We start from the raw sequence: 19,180 nt of genomic DNA, 5'->3' as shown, positions 1-19,180 counted from the left end.
TCCCCTGCATAATCTCCTTGCCTTCTCATTGCCTTCTTCTCCTTGCCTTCTCATTGCCTTCTTCTCCTTGCCTTCTCATTGCCTTCTTCTCCTTGCCTTCTCATTGCCTTCTTCTCCTTGCCTTCTCATTGCCTTCTTCTCCTTGCCTTCTCATTGCCTTCTTCTCCTTGCCTTCTCATTGCCTTCTCATTGCCTTCTTCTCCTTGCCTTCTCATTGCCTTCTTCTCCATGCCTTCTCTGGTCTCCGCCTCGGCGTTTGAGACACTGTCCTCTCTCTCTCTCTCTCTCTCTCTCTCTCTCTCTCTCTCTCTCTCTCTCTCCTTTTTCCTCTTCTTCCTTCCTCCCTGTGCGCGCCTGAAGGCCGACCCACGCGTTCGCACGCGTAGCCGGTGACGGGGTAACACGTAATTCCCCGCCCTGGGTAGACATGTAAGGCACGCGCGTACCCCCTGGTAAAGGCCAGGCCCGGGGAGGGGTGATTGCCTGAGCTGATACCTTCTGACCATGCCGATTGGTCCCTCCGTCTGTTTCTCGGGAGGTGTGACCTGAGGTGTAAACATTCACCTAAGGCGGGAGTGCCCTCTGCGAGGGTCCCCACAAGGAAGGAGCGCGCCATCGGAGACGCTGGCAATCATGGGGGATTTCTCCGCAATTGATTTCACTCCATCTCTCTCGACTTCTGCCCAAAAACGGAAACGTGACCAGCTACCAGTGACAAAAGTACTACCGCCTGCCCCACAGTTCCTCGTCGTTTCTCGATCTGAGGACGGAAAGGATTTTTCCTCTGTCAACCCTTTCGTTATCCAGAAGGGCGTCGATGCCATAGCCGGATCTGTCAAATCCTGTACCAGGTTGCGTAACGGTACCTTATTACTCTCAACTGAGAGCGCCTTTCAGGCACAAAAACTGCTTCGGGCCACACTCCTGTACACATTCCCTGTCCGGGTGGAGGCTCACCGAACTTTGAATTCGTCTCGTGGTGTGGTCTACACTAGATCCCTCGACGGTTTGACTGACAAGGAGATTCAATCTTTCCTCGCTGAGCAGGGTGTGACGGCTGTCCATAGGGTCATGAAAAAGGTCAACAATGACCTTGTACCGACCCGGACACTTTTTTTGACCTTCGATAGTGTTCAGCTGCCATCGCGCATCAAAGCGGGCTACGAGGTTATTTCTGTTCGCCCCTATGTCCCGACACCTACGCGCTGCTACCAGTGTCAGCGTTTCAATCACACTCGCCAATCTTGTTCCAATGCGGCTAAATGTGTCACTTGTGGCAGGGATGCCCATGAGGGTGACTGTCCACCTCCGTCTCCTCGTTGTGTGAACTGTCAGGGTGACCATGCTGCATCCTCCCGCGACTGTCCTGTCTATAAGGAAGAACGCTGTATCCAGGAAATTCGGGTCAAAGAGAAAGTGTCCACCTCGGCTGCTCGCAAGCTATTGGCTAGTAGGAAGCCCACGCTGCTCCCAGCGGGGAAATACAGTACTGTCCTCGCCTCTCCTCGGACTACCAGGGAGGTGGCAACCCAGACCTGCGATCTGACCTTCAGCACCACGGTCGTCCGTTCGGCCAGTGCTAAGATCGCGCGGTCGACGTCTCCTCTTCGTCCCATCACCCCACAGACACCAGCCCCTTCATCAGCTTCTGCTAAGACGAAGACCCAGAAGTCAGATGCATGGGCCTTCAAGAAGGAACCGTCCCGTGCAGACTTCCTACGTACCTCGACCTCCCAGCCTTCGTCCGGTACTTCCACCAAACGACCTTCCAAGAAGGCTAATAGGAAGCACAGTTCTCCTTCTCCGCCACGGCGCATTTCTTCTCCTGCGCCACCCAGCGGTTGCCGCCCCAGGCCGTCATCCCTTTCGCCTGGCCGCACCGCTGGTAGCCGAACATCTGACCGTTCACCGGCGGAGGAAGCTCCCCCTCCCGGCCATCTTCCCAAGATGGCCGATGAACCTATAGACCCAATGGACGATGACTGTCCGCCTACTGATAGCGGCGGCAGTGCTCGCTCGAAGCCAGGCCCTCAGCGGCCTTCGAGGTGACCCCTTCTTTCATCTTCCTTTTTTCTTACGATGGCACTTATTCACTGGAATATTCGCAGCATTCGCTCCAACCGAGAGGACTTGAAGTTGCTGCTTCGCTTGCACCGTCCGCTCGTCGTAGCCCTCCAGGAAACGAAGCTACGCCCATGCGATCAAATTGCCTTGGCACAATACACCTCTGTGCGTTTTGACCTACCCCCTGTGGTAGGTATCCCAGCTCATGGAGGGGTTATGTTGCTGGTCCGGGATGATATTTACTACGATCCCATCACGTTGCACACCGGCCTGCAGGCAGTTGCCATCCGCATTACTCTCCCCACTTTTACATTTTCCATTTGTACCGTTTACACTCCATCGTCGTCTGCCGTTACCAGGGCAGACATGATGCAACTTATTGCTCAGCTACCTGCACCATTTTTGTTAACTGGAGACTTCAATGCCCACCATCGCCTTTGGGGCTCTGCAGCATCCTGCCCGAGGGGCTCCCTGTTAGCAGACCTTTTCAACCAGCTCAATCTCGTCTGCCTCAATACTGGCGCCCCTACATTTCTTTCGGATACATCTCACACCTATTCCCATTTAGATCTCTCTATATGTACTCCCCAACTTGCACGCCGGTTCGAGTGGTATGCTCTTTCTGATACATATTCGAGCGACCACTTCCCGTGTGTTATCCATCTCCTGCAGCATACCCCCTCTCTGTGCTCATCTAGTTGGAACATCTCCAAAGCAGACTGGGGGCTCTTCTCTTCAAGGGCGACCTTTCAGGATCAAACATTCCCAAGCTGCGATAGTCAGGTCGCACACCTCACGGAAGTCATTCTCTCTGCTGCTGAATATTCCATCCCTCACCCTACTTCTTCTCCACGTCGCGTACCGGTCCCCTGGTGGACCGCAGCATGTAGAGACGCTCTACGTGCTCGTCGACGTGCTTTACGCGCCTTTAAACGCCACCCTACAGTGGCGAATTGTGTCAATTATAAACGATTACGTGCACAGTGTCGTCGTATTATTAAAGAAAGCAAGAAAGCCAGCTGGGCTGCTTTCACAAGCACCTTCAACAGTTTTACTCCTTCTTCTGTTGTCTGGGGTAGCCTGCGCCGGCTATCTGGCACTAAGGTCCACTCACCAGTTTCTGGCTTGACGGTCGCGAATGACGTCCTTGTGGCCCCTGAGGCTGTCTCCAATGCCTTCGGCCGCTTTTTCGCAGAGGTTTCGAGCTCCGCTCATTACCACCCTGCCTTCCTCCCCCGCAAACAGGCAGAGGAGGCTAGGCCACTTAACTTCTGCTCCTCGAATCGTGAAAGTTATAATGCCCCATTCACCATGCGGGAACTCGAAACCGCACTTGGCCGATCACGGTCCTCCGCTCCAGGGCCTGATTCTATTCATATTCAGATGCTGAAGAACCTTTCTCCTGCGGGTAAAGGTTTTCTTCTTCGTACTTACAATCGCATCTGGATTGAGGGACATGTTCCCGCATGCTGGCGCGAGTCTATTGTTGTCCCAATTCCTAAGCCGGGGAAGGACAAGCACTTGCCCTCCAGTTATCGACCCATCTCGCTTACCAGCTGTGTCTGTAAAGTGATGGAGCGAATGGTTAACTCTAGATTGGTTTGGCTGCTCGAGTCTCGACGCCTACTTGCCAATGTACAATGTGGATTTCGTAGGCGCCGGTCTGCTGTTGACCATCTGGTTACCTTGTCGACCTTCATTATGAATAACTTCTTGCGGAAGCACCCGACCGCGGCTGTGTTCTTTGATTTGGAGAAGGCTTACGACACCTGTTGGAGGGCGGGCATTCTCCGCACCATGCATACATGGGGTCTTCGCGGTCGCCTCCCTCTTTTTATTCGTTCCTTTTTAATGGATCGACAGTTCAGGGTACGTGTGGGTTCTGTCCTGTCAGACACCTTTCGCCAGGAGAATGGGGTACCACAGGGCTCAGTTTTGAGCGTCGCTCTCTTCGCCATAGCGATCAATCCAATAATGGATTGCCTCCCAGCTGATGTATCAGGCTCCCTTTTCGTGGACGATTTTACCATCTATTGCAGCGCGCAGCGTACGTGTTTCCTGGAGCGCTGTCTTCAGCGTTCTCTTGACAGTCTTTACTCGTGGAGTGTCGCCAATGGCTTCCGTTTTTCTGCCGAGAAGACGGTCTGTATTAACTTCTGGCGCTACAAAGAATTTCTCCCACCGTCTTTACGACTTGGTCCCGTTGCTCTCCCATTCGTGGAGACAACAAAATTTTTAGGTCTTACATTTGACAGGAAACTTAGTTGGTCTCCACATGTGTCTTATTTGGCTGCCCGTTGTACCCGTTCTCTCAATGTCCTCCGTGTTCTCAGTGGTATGTCGTGGGGAGCGGATCGAACCGTCCTACTTCGCCTATATCGGTCGATCGTCCGCTCCAAGCTGGATTATGGGAGCTTCGTATACTCCTCTGCACGGCCATCCATCTTACGCCGCCTCAACTCCATACAACATCGGGGTTTACGACTTGCGATCGGAGCGTTTTATACTAGTCCCGTCGAGAGTCTTCATGCTGACGCTGGTGAGTTGCCACTCACCTACCGGCGCGATATACTGCTTTGTCGGTATGCCTGTCGGCTTCTGGCAATGCCTGACCACCCATCTTATCGTTCCTTTTTTGATGACTCTCTCGACAGTCAATACGGGTTGTATGTCTCCGCCCTGCTACCCCCTGGAGTTCGCTTTCGTCGCCTCCTTCAACACCTTCATTTTTCACTCCCTGCCACCTTTCGAGTGGGCGAGAGCCACACGCCACCTTGGCTCCGGGCTCAGGTTCGCGTCCACCTTGACCTCTGCTCACTCCCGAAGGAGGTTACCCCCGATTCAGTCTACCACTCCCGTTTTGTCGAACTTCGTTCGAAGTTCATTAATACGACCTTCATTTATACAGATGGCTCTAAGACCAATGACGGGGTCGGGTGTTCTTTTATTGTCGGGGCACAAAGTTTCCAATATCGGCTCCATGGCCATTGTTCGGTCTTCACAGCTGAGCTCTTTGCCCTCTACCAGGCTGTCCTTTACATCTGCCGCCACCGACATTCTGCATATGTCATCTGCTCCGATTCCCTGAGCGCTATCCAGAGCCTCGGTGATCCGTACCCGGTTCACCCTTTCGTGCACCGGATCCAACGCTCTCTTCAGCAGCTGGTGGACGTCGGTTCTCCGGTTAGCTTTATGTGGATTCCTGGCCATGTCGGTATCCCTGGGAACGAAGCTGCAGATGCCGCGGCCAAGGCTGCGGTCCTCCAGCCTCGGACAGCTTCTTGTGGTGTCCCTTCGTCAGATTGTAGCAGGGTAATTTGTCGGCGCATTGTCTCGCTGTGGCATGCCGATTGGGCTGCACTTTCAGACAACAAGCTTCGGGCCTTGAAAGCTCTACCCGTGGCTTGGACGTCCTCCTCACGCCCTTCTCGGTGGGAGGAGGTAGTTTTGGCCCGGTTGCGAATTGGCCACTGCCGGTTCAGCCATCGCCATCTGCTGACGGCTGCGCCGGCGCCGTTCTGCCCATGTGGGCAATTGCTGACGGTCCGCCACATTTTAACGTCGTGTCCGAATTTTAACACCCTACGTCTCGATATTGGCCTGCCATGTACTGTAGAAGCCATTTTAGCGGATGACCCACGAGCAGCTGCTCGCGTTCTTCATTTTATCAATTTGACAACCCTCTCAAAGGACATTTGATTATGCTGTTTTCTTTTTTAATCCTATGCCTGTCAGTATGTCTTTCATCGTGTTCTCCGTTTTGTTGCTGTTTTAAACTTGTGCCTCGCGGTGCATTCCTAAAGTAGTCTGGGCGCTAATGACCGTTGACGTTGTGCGCCCTAAAAAAAAAAAAAAAAAAAAAACAAAAAAAAAAACACCTCCCCCTTCCCCATCATCACCACCAAAATCTCTCTCTCTCTCTCTCTCTCTCTCTCTCTCTCTCTCTGTCTGTCTGTCTGTCTGTCTGTCTGTCTGTCTGTCTGTGTGTGTGTGTGTGTGTGTGTGTGTGTGTGTGTGTGTGTGTTTTTTTTTTTCCATCTTTGTCTCCCTCATCTTCAAAACAGCTGAGTCTCACACACGAGGTGGCATAGTGGTTAGCACATTGGACTCTCATTTGGGAGTACAATGGTTGAAACCCAGGACTGGCCATCCTAATTTAGGTTTTCTGTGATTTTCCTAAATTGCTTCAGGTGAATGCCGGGATGGTTACTGTGAAAGGGCTCCTTCCCTAATCCAATGGAATGATGTCCCTGCTGTTTGGTCCCTCGCCACAATCAACCAACCAATCAACCTGAGGTCTGCTCATTTCTAACTTCAACCAACTGCTTTCTTCCTGAACGAAGCTGAGATAGTTCCTAAAGCTAAGATAGCTTTTAAACAATGGAAAGTGCAGGATGGAATAAAAACGTGGAAAGAATAGACTGCTACTCACCACATAGAGGTGGTGTTGAACCACAGACAGACACAATGAAAAGTGAACACTAGAAATATTTTCAGCTTTTAAACAAAAACCTTCTTCAGAAACAGAATTCTCACATGTTTACAGAACAGCTGACACACTCACGGCCACCGTCTCCGGCAGGCCTTGGCACCTGGAGACAGTAATTGTGTGTGTGTGTGTGTGTGTGTGTGTGTGTGTGTGTGTGTGTGTGTGTTGTTGTTGTTGTTGTTGTTGTTGTTGTTGTTGTTGTTTGAAAAGTTCCACTTCTGAAGAAGGACTTTATCCGGAAGCTGAAAGTATTCCTGTTGTTCTTTTTCATTTTGCCTGTCTGCGATTCAGAACCACCTCTATGTGGTGAGTAGCAGTCTGTCCTTTTCATATTATTGTTCAAATAGCCCTTAGATTTTTTGTAGTTCTTTATATGCATTTAGCAGTAGTCAGAATTGGGCTTCCTGAAGCTAAGTACAGGCTTCCCAGTCTGTCTCCTTGTAATTTGATAGTTTGCACTAGTGAATTCTAAAGTGGGTTACATGTTGATAGAGGATGACAGAATGTCTGACAGGTATCAAACCAAATTTAAAATGCAGTCTGAAGTCATTTCTTCTGGTCAACTCCTATTCCACAGATAATATTTAATCATTAGTAGCATGGTCACTGTAGTAGAATAGTGTTTACTTTGTTGTTGAATAAATGTTTTACTTCTAACATTAGTTTCGCTTGTGTATCTATTGCCATCGTAAAATATGCTAAGAGTACTGTTTTATTCCCTGATCACTAAGTAGTAGTAGTGGTGGTGGTGGTGGTGGTGGTGGTGTAAAATATGTAATGTGGAGATTTTGATGTCTGACAGGTTATAGTGCAAGCACAATGATTGCGGCTGCAACAGCAAGTGGTTTGGAACACCACCAAGCAGCAGAGCGCCAGGCACTCATGTCTGAACTGCTGGAAGCTGTCAAGAGATGCCAGGTGAGATTTGGTGGACGTGCTGAGCTGGCCACTGAATCTGATCCTTGTGTAGCTCTTCTCTGCCACAGGATGGAGGCAGCTCTTTCTCATGGGTTACGGTCCCGTGCCATTTCTAAAACAAGCTCTGCTTTTAGGTATGTTGTGTCGTTCATCATACTGTTTTTCTATTTTAAATGCATGTGATAAACAACTATATGTTCTTAGATTTTGTTCCTTGTGACTGTTCATATCTACTTAGAATTTTTGAGCTATATACCATAATTATTTTTATTCTGAAATAATAAAATGGCAAATCTTGGTCACAACAGTTGTAAGCAAATAAAGCAGTTATTTCAAAATTAAAAGTTTGAGGGATGAAGTTATGTTATATTAATCAGTGTCACATTTTTAGAATATGGTTTCAAATAAAATTGTTATCCTAAATTTTCTACCAGTTGTTTCAATGACTTTTTTTTTTGTTTCAGGCACATGACTGAGATTGTATCAACTAGCCTTCACATAGGCAGAGGTGGTGCACAAGACCAATTAGGTAAGTGAATGCAGTTTCACCTTTATTTCAAACATATCTTTGTAACCTTTACAGGACCTCAAAATATTAAAAAAAATGAAAAACTGTAGAACATTGTAATGATATGAATTAACTTACAGAGAGAGTAAGAAAGCAGCCATATATCTGTATCACCACATCGTTTGTGGAAAATCAGGGCTAGCAAAATCAATCTTAACTTCCCTGTTGTAATGATTTGTTTCCTTGACCCATTCCTCTTACGTGAAGGCTTTCCAAGATGTAATCTTTGGAAAACGATGTATCCATGGATGGATGGTCGGATGACATCCCACAGTGACACTATAATGCCTGTAAATATATGTAATGGGTTTTAACATGTAGCCTTAAAAGTGTAATGCTATACCACTACCTCTTAAATGTTTGTGGTTTCTGTATTATCCTTAACCTTTGTTAGAGCATAATTGGAACTGTGATATAGTGTCCTCTTCGTAATAGTTTAAAAACTGTGCAATGCTAGCATTTATAATACATAATAATATTGCTTGAAGTAATGCCAAAGGCATCTGGTGTTGAATCATTGTCAAGACAACTTCACCATCAAAAGTTGTATTTAGCATCATAATAGTACATAGTGGTGCCTTATACTGTAACTCAATTATATAGAAATCTGTGAACCAATTCTGACCGAAAAGCCTTCAAATTGTGAGTAGACATTTGAGGTCTATACTGTCGCCAATAAACGCACTTATAAATGAAATAAAGTAATTCCGTGAGAGTCAATAAGGTAATGTTCTTGGAATAAAATTTTGCCAACCATAAGTCCCTGTGGACCCTTGTTTGAAACAGTTCTGCCCTCCTGCCATCCATGATTGTCCTCACCTTCCACCCAGTCATCCCCTGATAATATTTCAGAAATTCCTCACTTCTAATCTGGTATCACTTTTCTTCCCTACATCCCTCCCAGGTGAGTCCAACATCACTCCTACAAGCACACTGCTATCTGTAACCTGAAAAACAACCTACACCTTATCATTCCCTCAGGCAAAGGCTCCATGGGAGTGGTCATGAATCGTAATGACTGTATTGCTGAGGGCCTCTGCAAACTTTCCAGCACTTAGCATACAAACCTTACAACCATGATCCCACACCAGAAATCTGTCATGACCTGAAGCCACTCCTCAAGGCCTTAGTCCCATCCCAAAATTTCACACCTCAGGCCGTCTCCCTCTCACACCAGCAACCCTTCACAGTCCACCTTTTAACTACTCTCCAAACTCCACAAACCCAATCCCACAGGTCTCCCCATTGGTCATCCCATTGTGGCTCAGTACAGTGCTTCCAACAAACGAACCTCGGCCTTTGTTGACCAACATCTCCAAACTACTGTCCGTAATGTCTCATCCTATGTTAAAGGCACTGCTCACTTCCTTCACTGCCTCTCTGCAGTTCCTAACCCATTGCCAACACTCACATCCCCCATGCCAACATTCCCTTGATACAAAACCCACCACCACTTCCCTAATCTTCCTAGCCAACCATTTCCTGACACAAAATTATTTCACTTCTGAAGGCCAAATCTACAAACAGATCTGTTGTGTGTCATAGTATTCACATGTTAACATCGTATGTAAACTTACACTATGTGATTGAAAGTATCCGCACTTTTCATATTAGGTGCATTATGCTGCCACCTACTGCCAGGTACTCCATATCAGCGACCTCAGTAGTTATTAGACATTGCGAGAGAGCAGAATGGGGTGCTCCGCGCAACTCAGGGACTTCAAGCATGGTCAGGTGATTCGGTGTCACTTGTATCACATGTCTGTACACGAGATTGCCACACTCCTAAACACCCCTTGGTTCGCTGTTTCCAATGGGACAGTGAAGTGGAAACATGAAGGGACACGTACAGCACAAAAGCGTACAGGCCAACCTTGTCTCTTGACTGACAGAGACTGCCGACAGTTGAAGATGGTCGTAACGTGTAATAGGCAGACATCTATCCAGACCAACACACAGTAATTCCAAACTGCATCAGGATAAACTGCAACTATGACAGTTAGGGAGGTGAGAAAATTTGGATTTCATGGTAGAATGGCTGCTCATAAGCCATACATCGTGCCAGTAAATGCCAAATGACACCTCGCTTGGTGTAAGGAGCGTTAAGATTGCACGACTGAACAGTGAAAAAACATGTGGAGTGATGAATCATGGTACACAATGTGGCGATCCGATGGCAGGCTGTGAGTTTGGCAAATGCCCGGTGAACGCCATCTGCCAGCGTGTTTAGTGTCAGCAATATAATTCTTGACTGGCCTGCACAGAGTCCTGGCCTGAATCCTAAAGAACACCTTTGGGATGTTTTGGAACGCCAACTTCTTGCCAGGCCTCACTGACTGACATTGATACCTCTCCTCAGTGCAGGACTCCATATAGAATGGGCTGCCATTCCCCAAGGAACCCTCCAGCACCTAATTTGAACGTATGTCTGCGAGAGTGGAAGCTGTCATCAGGGCTAAGGGTGGGCCAACACCATACTGAATTCCACCATTACTGATGGGGGGGCCACGAACTTGTAAGTCATTTTCAGCCAGGTCTTCAGATTCTTTTGATCATGTAGTGTATTTATGAGCCATCTGGAGGAATCCTTCATATCCAGTCAACACGTAAAACACCTTTTCTGTTTGATTAATTGATAACACTTTCATGGTCTGGATTCAAGGCAAGGACACTCTTCGATTTTTCCTACATAACCTCAACATCTATTCCCAAATCCACTTCACCTGGTCATTCCCAACTTGTCGCGCCATCTTCCTAGCTGTCAGTCTCCACCTTTCAGATGGCTTCATAAATATGTCCATATCAAATGCACCAACCTCCACTGGTACCTCCACTTTGACAGCTGTCACCCATTCCATATCAAAGTCTTTTCCTTACATTCACCCAAGGATGCCACATGTGCAGTGGAAAGCAGGAGTTGTCAGAATATACTGGTAATCTTACCAGAGCCTTTACTGACTGGAGTATCCCGTCCAGTTCATCTATAAACAAATCTCCCTTGCCATCTGCTCCTCTGACTCTGGTAAACCTGTTAACCAGCACTCTTCTGATTTCCCAGTACCACCCTGACCTTGAAAAGATCAACCACATGCTTCACCAGGGCTTAGATTACCTCTCGTCCTACCCCGAGTCAAAAACCTACCCACTTTCCTCAAAGTAGTATTCTGCCACCCGCAACGCACACGCACACATGCACGTGCAGGACCACACCTCGTGCACACACGACCACCAACTCCAGCATCTGGGGCCAGAATACATCACCACTTGGGATGCAAGCAACAATCTGGAGGGGCTGGGGAAGGGGAAGGGATAGTAGGTACAGGTGGGGAGACATATGAATGCTATTTGGTGGAATGTGCAGGGACTAGACTGCCAACAGATGCAGTGTCATGAGGTTGTGGAGCAGGGAGATGGGGAAGAAAGGAACGAAAAAGGAGTTGGCAAAGGGCTGCAAATAAACAGGGTGGAGATGAGGATGGGGAGGAGATGTTAGGACAGAGTGGGTAGAAACTATTGGGTGGGGGATGTGGTGACAATATGTTACCATAGGTTGAGGCTGGGATAATAATGGGAGTGAAGAATGTGTTATAAGGATAACTCCCATCTGCACTGATCAGAAAAGCTGATGGTGGAGGGAAGGCTCGAGATGGCTCAGGTAGTGAAGCAACCATTGAAATCCAGTGTGTTACATTCAGCTCATGTTGCACCACAGGGTGATCAACATTGCTCTTGGCCGCAGTTTGGCAGTGGGCGTTCATCCTGGTGGACACCTGGTTGGCAGTTACACAAATATAAAAAGTTGTGCAATGATTGCAGCAGAGCCAGTAAATGACATGACTGCTTTCACAGGTGGCTCGGCCCCTGATGGTGTAGGCTATACCTGCAAAAGGACTGGAACAGGAATTGCTGGGTGGGTGGATTGTGTAGGTTTTGCACTTGGGTCTTCCACAGAGATATGATCCTTGTGGCAAGGGATTGGGTTGGGAGTGGCATAGGGATGGACTAGTATGTTGTAGACGTTTGGTGGGCAATGGAACACTACTTTAGGAGGGGATGGGTAATATCTCGGGTAGGATGTCCCTCATTTCGGGGCACGATGCTAGGTAATCAAAGCCCTGGCAAAGGACGTGGTCCAGACATTCCAGTCCAGGGTGGCACTGGGTGATGAAGCGGACACTCCATTGTGGCTGGTTCTTGGGGGCAGCGGGATAATTGATGTTGTGAGGGGAAGTGGCAGAGGAGGTCTGTTTGTTGACTAGGTGTGGGGGATAGTACCTGTCTGTGAAGGCCTTGGTGAGACCCTCAGCATACTGAGCAAGGGAGTTTTTGTCACTACAGATACGCCGCCCCTGGATATCCAGACTATATCGGAGGGATTTTTGGTGTGAAAGGGATGACAACTGTCAAAATGCAGGTACGGTTGGTGGCTGGTGGGTTTAATGTGCACAGAAGAGCAGATGGACCCATCAGAGAGGAGGTGGTCAACATCTAGGAAGGTGGCACACTGAGTTGAGGAGGACCATATGAAGCGGATGGGAGAGAAGGTGTTGAGGTTCTGAAGGAATGAAGTTGGGGCGTCTTGGCCCTTGCCCATAATCTAGCCTCCCACATCAAATACACCAACCATTTCCTTCATAGACTCTCCACCACACTAACCTCTTTACTTCGTGGATCGTTACTCTTCACTGTTGATTCCACCTTCCTGTACACCAGCATCCCTTATGCCCATGGTCTTACCACAATTGTACACTACCTTTACCAATGTCCTTCAGTCACCAAACGCACTGCCTCATTCCTCATACACCTTACTAACTTTATTCTAACCCACAACTACTTCTCATTTGAAGGGAAGGTATATAAACAAATCCGTGGCACAGCCATGGGCATCCGCATGGGACCCTCCTATGCCAACCTTTTTATATGCCATCTAGAGAAGACCTTTCTAGCCTCCCAAAACACCAAACCCTTAGTGAGGTTCAGGTGAACTGATGATATCTTCATGATCTGGACCTTATCTTTGTTCCTTCACAATCTCAGTATCATCTCTCTCATCTGCTTCACATGGTCCTCCTCAACCCATCGTGCCTCTTTCCTACATGTTCACCTTTGCCTCTGTTGGCTCCATCCCCACCTCTGTCCACATTAAATTCACCAACACCAGCAGTACCTGCATTTTGACAGTTGTCATCCCTTTCAAACCAAAAATCCCTCCCATATAGCCTGGCTACCCGGGGACAGCATATGTGCAGTGACAAAAAGATCCTGTACTCAGTATGCTGAGTGTCTTACCAAAGCCTTCACAGACAGGTACTATCCCCCAGACCTAGTTAGCAAACAGACCTCCCCTGCCATTTCTCCCTCACAACCTCAACCCTCCCACCATCCCCAAAAACCAGCCACAAAGGAGTGCCCCCTTCATCACCCAGTACCACCCTGGACTAGAACATCTGAACCACATCCTTCGCCAGGTCTTTGCCTATCATCATTCCCTGAAATGAGGGATGTCCTACCCAAGATTCCTCCCATCCCTACTAAAGCAGTGTTCTGTTGCCCACCCAACATCCACAACATCCTAGTCCATCCCTATGCCACTCCCAACCGAACCCCTTGCCACAAGGATCATATCCCTGTGGAGGACCCAGGTGCAAAACCTGCCCAATCCACTCAACCAGCAATTCCTGTTCCAATCTTGTCCAGGTTTATCCTACCCCAGCAGGGGCTGAGCCACCTGTGAAAGCAGTCATGTCATTTACCAGCTCTGCTGCAATCATTCCAAAACTTTTTGTACTGATATGAGTACCAACATCGGTTTGCTGCAGAATCCTTGAACGTATTACCAGTTAGAATATAATAAATTTTCTTGAGACTATGAAGCTTATGTCCATGAATCAATGTAGTTTTAGAAAGCATTGCTCATGCGAAGCTCTGCTTGCTCTTTTCTCGCATGGCACAGTGCGAACTATATATGAAGGACAAGCAGATTCCATATTTTGAGATTTCCAGCCTTTTACACGGTGCCCCCTTGCAGGCTATTAATGAAAGTATGAGCATATGGAATAGGTTCACAGATATGTGAGTGGCCTGAAGACTTCTTTAAGTTGCTGGCCCCAGTCTGTTGTCCTCTACAACGAATGTTGATCAGATCAGATCAGATCAGATCAGAGGTATTGTCAGGAGTGCCTCAGGGAAGTGTGATAGGACTCCGTTATTCTCTATATATGTAAATGATCTGGTGGACAGGGCAGGCAGTGATCTGTGGTTTTTTGGTGATGGTGCTGTGGTGTACAGTAAGGTGTCATCATTGAGTGACTTGTAGGAGGCTACAAGATGACTTGGACAACATTTCCAATTAGTGTAATGAATGGCAACTAGCTTTAAATGTGGAAAAATGTAAGTTAATGCAGATAAGTAGGAAAAACAAACCTGAAATGTGCAGATACAGCATTAGTAGTGTCCTGCTTGACACAGTCACATTGTTTAAATGTCTGGCATAATGTTGCAAAGCAATATGAAATGGAACAAGCTTTTGAGGATTGTAGTAGGACAGGCGAATGGTAGAGTTTGGTTTATTGAGAGAATTCTAGGAAAGTGTCGTTCATCTGTAATGGGGACCACATACAGGACAGTAGTGTGACCTATTCTTGAGTACTGCTTGAGAGTTTGGGATCCATTCCAGGTCAGGTTAGAGGAAGACATTGAAACAATTCAGAGACAAGCTGCTAGATTTGTGATTGGTAGGTTCGTATAACATGAAAGTGGTATGGAGATTCTTCGGGAACTCAAATGGGAATCCCTGGAGAGAAGGTGACATTCTTTTTGAGGAAATTTAGTGAACCGGCATTTGAATCCGACTGCAGGAAGATTCCATGGTTTCCAATGTACATTGTCTAAAAGTAACACAAATATGTGATACAAGAAATTGAGGCTCATATGGAGGCACATAGTCATTTTTCCTTGTTCTATTTGCGAGTGGAACAGGAAAGGAAATCATGAGTAGTAGTACAAGTAGTAGTAGTAGTAGTAGTAGTAGTACAGGCTACCCCCCTGCCATGCACCATAAGATGAACTACAGAGTATGAATGTAAATGTAGATGTAGGTGTAGAGATGGTGATGGAGGCATGAATGTTCTTGTATTATCTTTAATATAATCCTGCAAGGAAAAAAATCAAATTTTGTTGTGAAATGTGGCTATGGTTGCCAAAGAGTGAATCATGCTGGAAAGCATATCTGTTGGAATGCCAGCTGTTGATAAATTAAATAGTTACTGTTATTGCCTCAGTACAGGAGAAGTCTTGCAGACAACCATGGTTGAAATACCTTTCCCAGCTGGGTGGATCACCTTGCAGCAAACAAGAAGCCAGATTCACGTAATATATGACTTCCTTCATCTGTTGGAATGTCTGCTTAGTTATTCAGTTAGTTACATGATGTTCCATAGATAATTTGAATGATTCTTTCTTGAAATGAATGAGTCAGTTTACAAGATGTGTGTACACAATTACTATCAACATTAACGAACACACTGTCATTTTATTTACATTCCTGCGGCTGCAGGAAAACAAAGTTTAACTGGTTACCAGTTTTAAGCAGAAATTAGTACCTGGTATGAAGTCTCTGCTGAACCATTGCAGCTGATTCACTTTCAGCAAATTAATGGAGACAAAATGCCCAGTTTTGTGTGTACAATGTACTCTGACACCACACTTCCTTGCAGTGCACTTTGCTTGTACTCCAATAAGAACAATCTAAATCTTAGAGAGATTGTTTGTCATCTAACATGGCTTTTTGCTGTATTTCCTGTAGGTGTCATAAAGTTGTTCTGAAACTTAACAACTATTTCTGAAGCTAAACAGCTGTTTGTAAAACAAAAATCCTTTGCTCCTGAATCCTCTGTGTTGCTGAATTACTCTTGTATTCAATTCCTCACTTATGCTTGTTGTTTAAAGTTTGTCATACATTCTATTTGGTTTAAACTTCGTTGTTGGTGTGGACTTGTGCACACTACACTTTTTAAATTCTTGAAAATAGTATATCTGCAGAGTCACAAAGCCATACTGAGAGAATAGTGGAACCGTGGAATTGTCAGAGCTGCTCTTCATCTGCCTCTCCCCTCCTCACCCCCCCCCCCTCTTCTTTCTATGCTTCGTTGATGGCTCAGAATGTGTCCTGTCAAATGATTCCTTCTTTTAGTAAAGTTTTTCCATAAACTATTTCTCTCCTCAGTTCTATAAAGTACTTCCTGATTAGTTATGTGTTCTACCTATCTAATTTTCAGCATCCATGTACAGCATTGCATTTCAAAAGTTTCCATTCCATTCTTATTTCAACTGCTTATGGTCCACATTTCACTTCATTGCACTCAAGACAAAGACTTTTTGAAAAGACTTCCTAACACCTACTTAAATTTATTTTCAGTGTTAACAAGTTCTTCCATTTTCAGATGTTCTCTCTTTGCTGTAGCTGTCTGCATTTTATATCCTCTCTGCTACAGCCATCATCAGTTATTCAGTTGCCCAAATAGCAGAACTCTCCTACTTCTTTTAGTGTCTTGTTTCCTGATTTAATTTCTTCAGCATCACTTGATTTAATTAGTTACATTTCGTTAGTTTTGTTTTAATCTTGTTGACACTCATATCACAACCTCTTTTCAAAACACTGTCCATTCCATACAACCCATCTTCCATGTTTGTTGTCTGCCAGAATGACAGTGTCATCAAAAACTCTTAAGGGTTGTAATTTCTTCTCTCATAACTTTAATTCCATTTCCAAATTTTTTCTCGGTTTCCTTTACAGCTTGCTCAACATACAAATTGAATAACATTGGGGACAGACTGCAAAGTGCTCTCTCTCTCTCTCTCTCTCTCTCTCTCTCTCTCTCTCTCTCTCTCTCTTCTCAATATCTACTTTCCTTTTGTGCCCTTTCATTCTTATAACTGCAGTCTGGTTTCTGTACAGGCTCTGTATAACCTTTAGCTGCCTTTATTTTATCCCTACAATCTTTCAAATTTCAGAGAATGTTCTCCAATCAGTATTCTCCAAAGCTTTCTTTAAATCTATGATTGCTGTAAATTTAGATTTTTCCTTTCTTCACTTTATCTTCTAAGATAAGTCATAGGGTCAATAGTGACTCATGTGTTTCTACATTTCTTTGGAAACCAGACTAATTTTCCCCAAGATTGGCATCTATCAGTGTTTTCACTCTTCTGTAAGTAATTCATGCCAGTATTTTAAACTGTCAGTTCAGTAGTATTCACCCTTAGCAGCACATTCTTGAAATTGGCAGAATTTAATCTTTCCTGTATATTTTGGTCAGCAGTGGAATAATTTTGATGTGGCTGGTTCTTCCAAGAATCTCAATATTTGTAAGGGAATATTAACACCAGGGGCCTTGTTTCAACATGAAATGCTTCAGTACTCTGTCAGATTCTTCTCGCGGTATCAAACCTCTAATCTTGTCTTCATCTACTTCCACTGCCCTTTCTATAATATTGTATTAAAGTTCATTTGCCTTGTGGAGTCCCTATAAAAATGTAGACTTCCTCTGATAATTAATATCTTTGGAACAAAAGACATACCATTGCTATTTTGCATGGCACTGTAGTCCAACAGATCTTGGTGCGCGTTTTCCAGCAAATGACAGTGAAGCAATGAATGAAGTGAGATTGTTGTTTGAGCAATGCAAGGCCATATTGAAGTGGTACTGGAAGTACAAAAATATGATGGGGAGGTACAATGACAGTGGCGTAACGTGCATGGAACTCGGCCACAAACAAGTACAGTTTATTGTATTCAGGATACATTTGAAGCCGGCAGTAGTGTTCAGGACGTGCATAAGGAAAGGTCTGTCTGACCAAAAACATGAAGTCCAGCCTCTAGCACTGCTATGTTGCAACACTTTACTAGATCACCCCAAAAATCTGTGAAGCAGAGTGCGTGTGAAAGTGGGGTAGGCCGATAAAGCATGAAACAAATTCTGAAGGCTGTGAAGTGGAAAGTGTACATTCAAAGATCACCATATGCTGTGAACAAGGATGACTGGGATCGAAGGATTGAGTACTGAGAGTGATTTGAAGGCATGTGTTTGCAGGGTTGATGATCTGGTCTGACAAAGTGCAATTCAAACTGAATGGTACGGTAAACTGCCACAACTGTGTGTACTGGTCCCCTGAAAATCCTCATGTTCATGTGGACAAACATGTTAATCTGCTGGCTGTTAATGTGTGGTGTGGTCTGTTGTTATGTAGTTTGATTGGCCCATTCTACTTCGAAGGTACAGTGATTAGTAAGGCATATCTTCATAAACTGCAAACATTGATCACAGCATAATAGCCCAGAATATTTTATTAATTGTGGCAATTCCAGCCATGAAAGTTTACATTTTACAGACATCAATTTTATCTTGCCATCCGATAGGTGTTTAGAAAAGAAAGATTTTACCTATGACAAGAAGGCTCTCCACCTCACTACCACAGAGCTGTCAGAGCCTTCTGGGATGAAAATCTACCTCTCTGATGGATAGGTCGAATGTGAGCTGTTGTGTACTCACCATAGGCTCCAGACCTTACACCTATTGACTCCTACCTCTGAGGGACAAGAAACCATTGAGACGTTGAGACGTCCTGTGTGACTATCACACTGGCAACTCTGACAGCTGTAGTTCGGTCAACAGTTCAGCAGCATCGACGTTGTTTGGCTGCTAATGCCCCCCTCCCCCCCCCCCCCCCCCCCCCAATATGCAGGTTTGTAATGATATAATATGATAGAAGGAAAGTTGCTACTCACCATATAGCAGAGATACTGAGATGCAGATGGGCACAACAAAAGATTGTCACACTTAAAGCTTTCGGCCAATGGCCTTTGTCAACCACACACACACACACAAACACACACACACACACACACACACACACACACAACTGCGTCTCAGTCTCAGGCAACTGAAACCACACTGCGAGCAGCAGCACCAGTGCATGGTGGGAATGGCGACTAGGTGGGGGGAAGGAGGAAGCTGGGGTGGGGAGGGGGAGGGATAGTATGGTGGGGATGGTGGACAGTGAAGTGAAGTGCTGCAGGTTGGGTGCTGGGTAGGGGAGCGTTGAGGAGGAGAGGGGGGGGGAGTAGCAGAAAAGGAGAGAGAGAG

The 19,180-nt window shown here is 46.1% G+C and overlaps 1 protein-coding gene across 3 annotated transcripts in view; it reads left to right on the top strand.

Annotated features, from left to right (window-relative positions):
* LOC126242368 (sorting nexin-29) overlaps positions 1 to 19,180 on the top strand; it is a 182,883-nt gene that overhangs the window by 33,734 nt on the left and 129,969 nt on the right. For all 3 annotated transcript variants that reach the window (XM_049948083.1, XM_049948081.1, XM_049948082.1), the window contains exons 2-3: positions 7,356 to 7,605; positions 7,936 to 8,000. In XM_049948083.1, coding sequence (XP_049804040.1) covers positions 7,373 to 7,605; positions 7,936 to 8,000 — 298 coding nt within the window. In that variant the 5' untranslated portion in view covers positions 7,356 to 7,372. The remainder of the gene's footprint in view (positions 1 to 7,355; positions 7,606 to 7,935; positions 8,001 to 19,180) is intronic.

Source organism: Schistocerca nitens, chromosome 1, assembly GCF_023898315.1.
Source record: "Schistocerca nitens isolate TAMUIC-IGC-003100 chromosome 1, iqSchNite1.1, whole genome shotgun sequence".
NCBI classification, from domain to species: domain Eukaryota; kingdom Metazoa; phylum Arthropoda; class Insecta; order Orthoptera; family Acrididae; genus Schistocerca; species Schistocerca nitens.
Note: the sequence above shows the minus strand (reverse complement) of the source record. Positions and strands in the feature narration are given on the sequence as shown.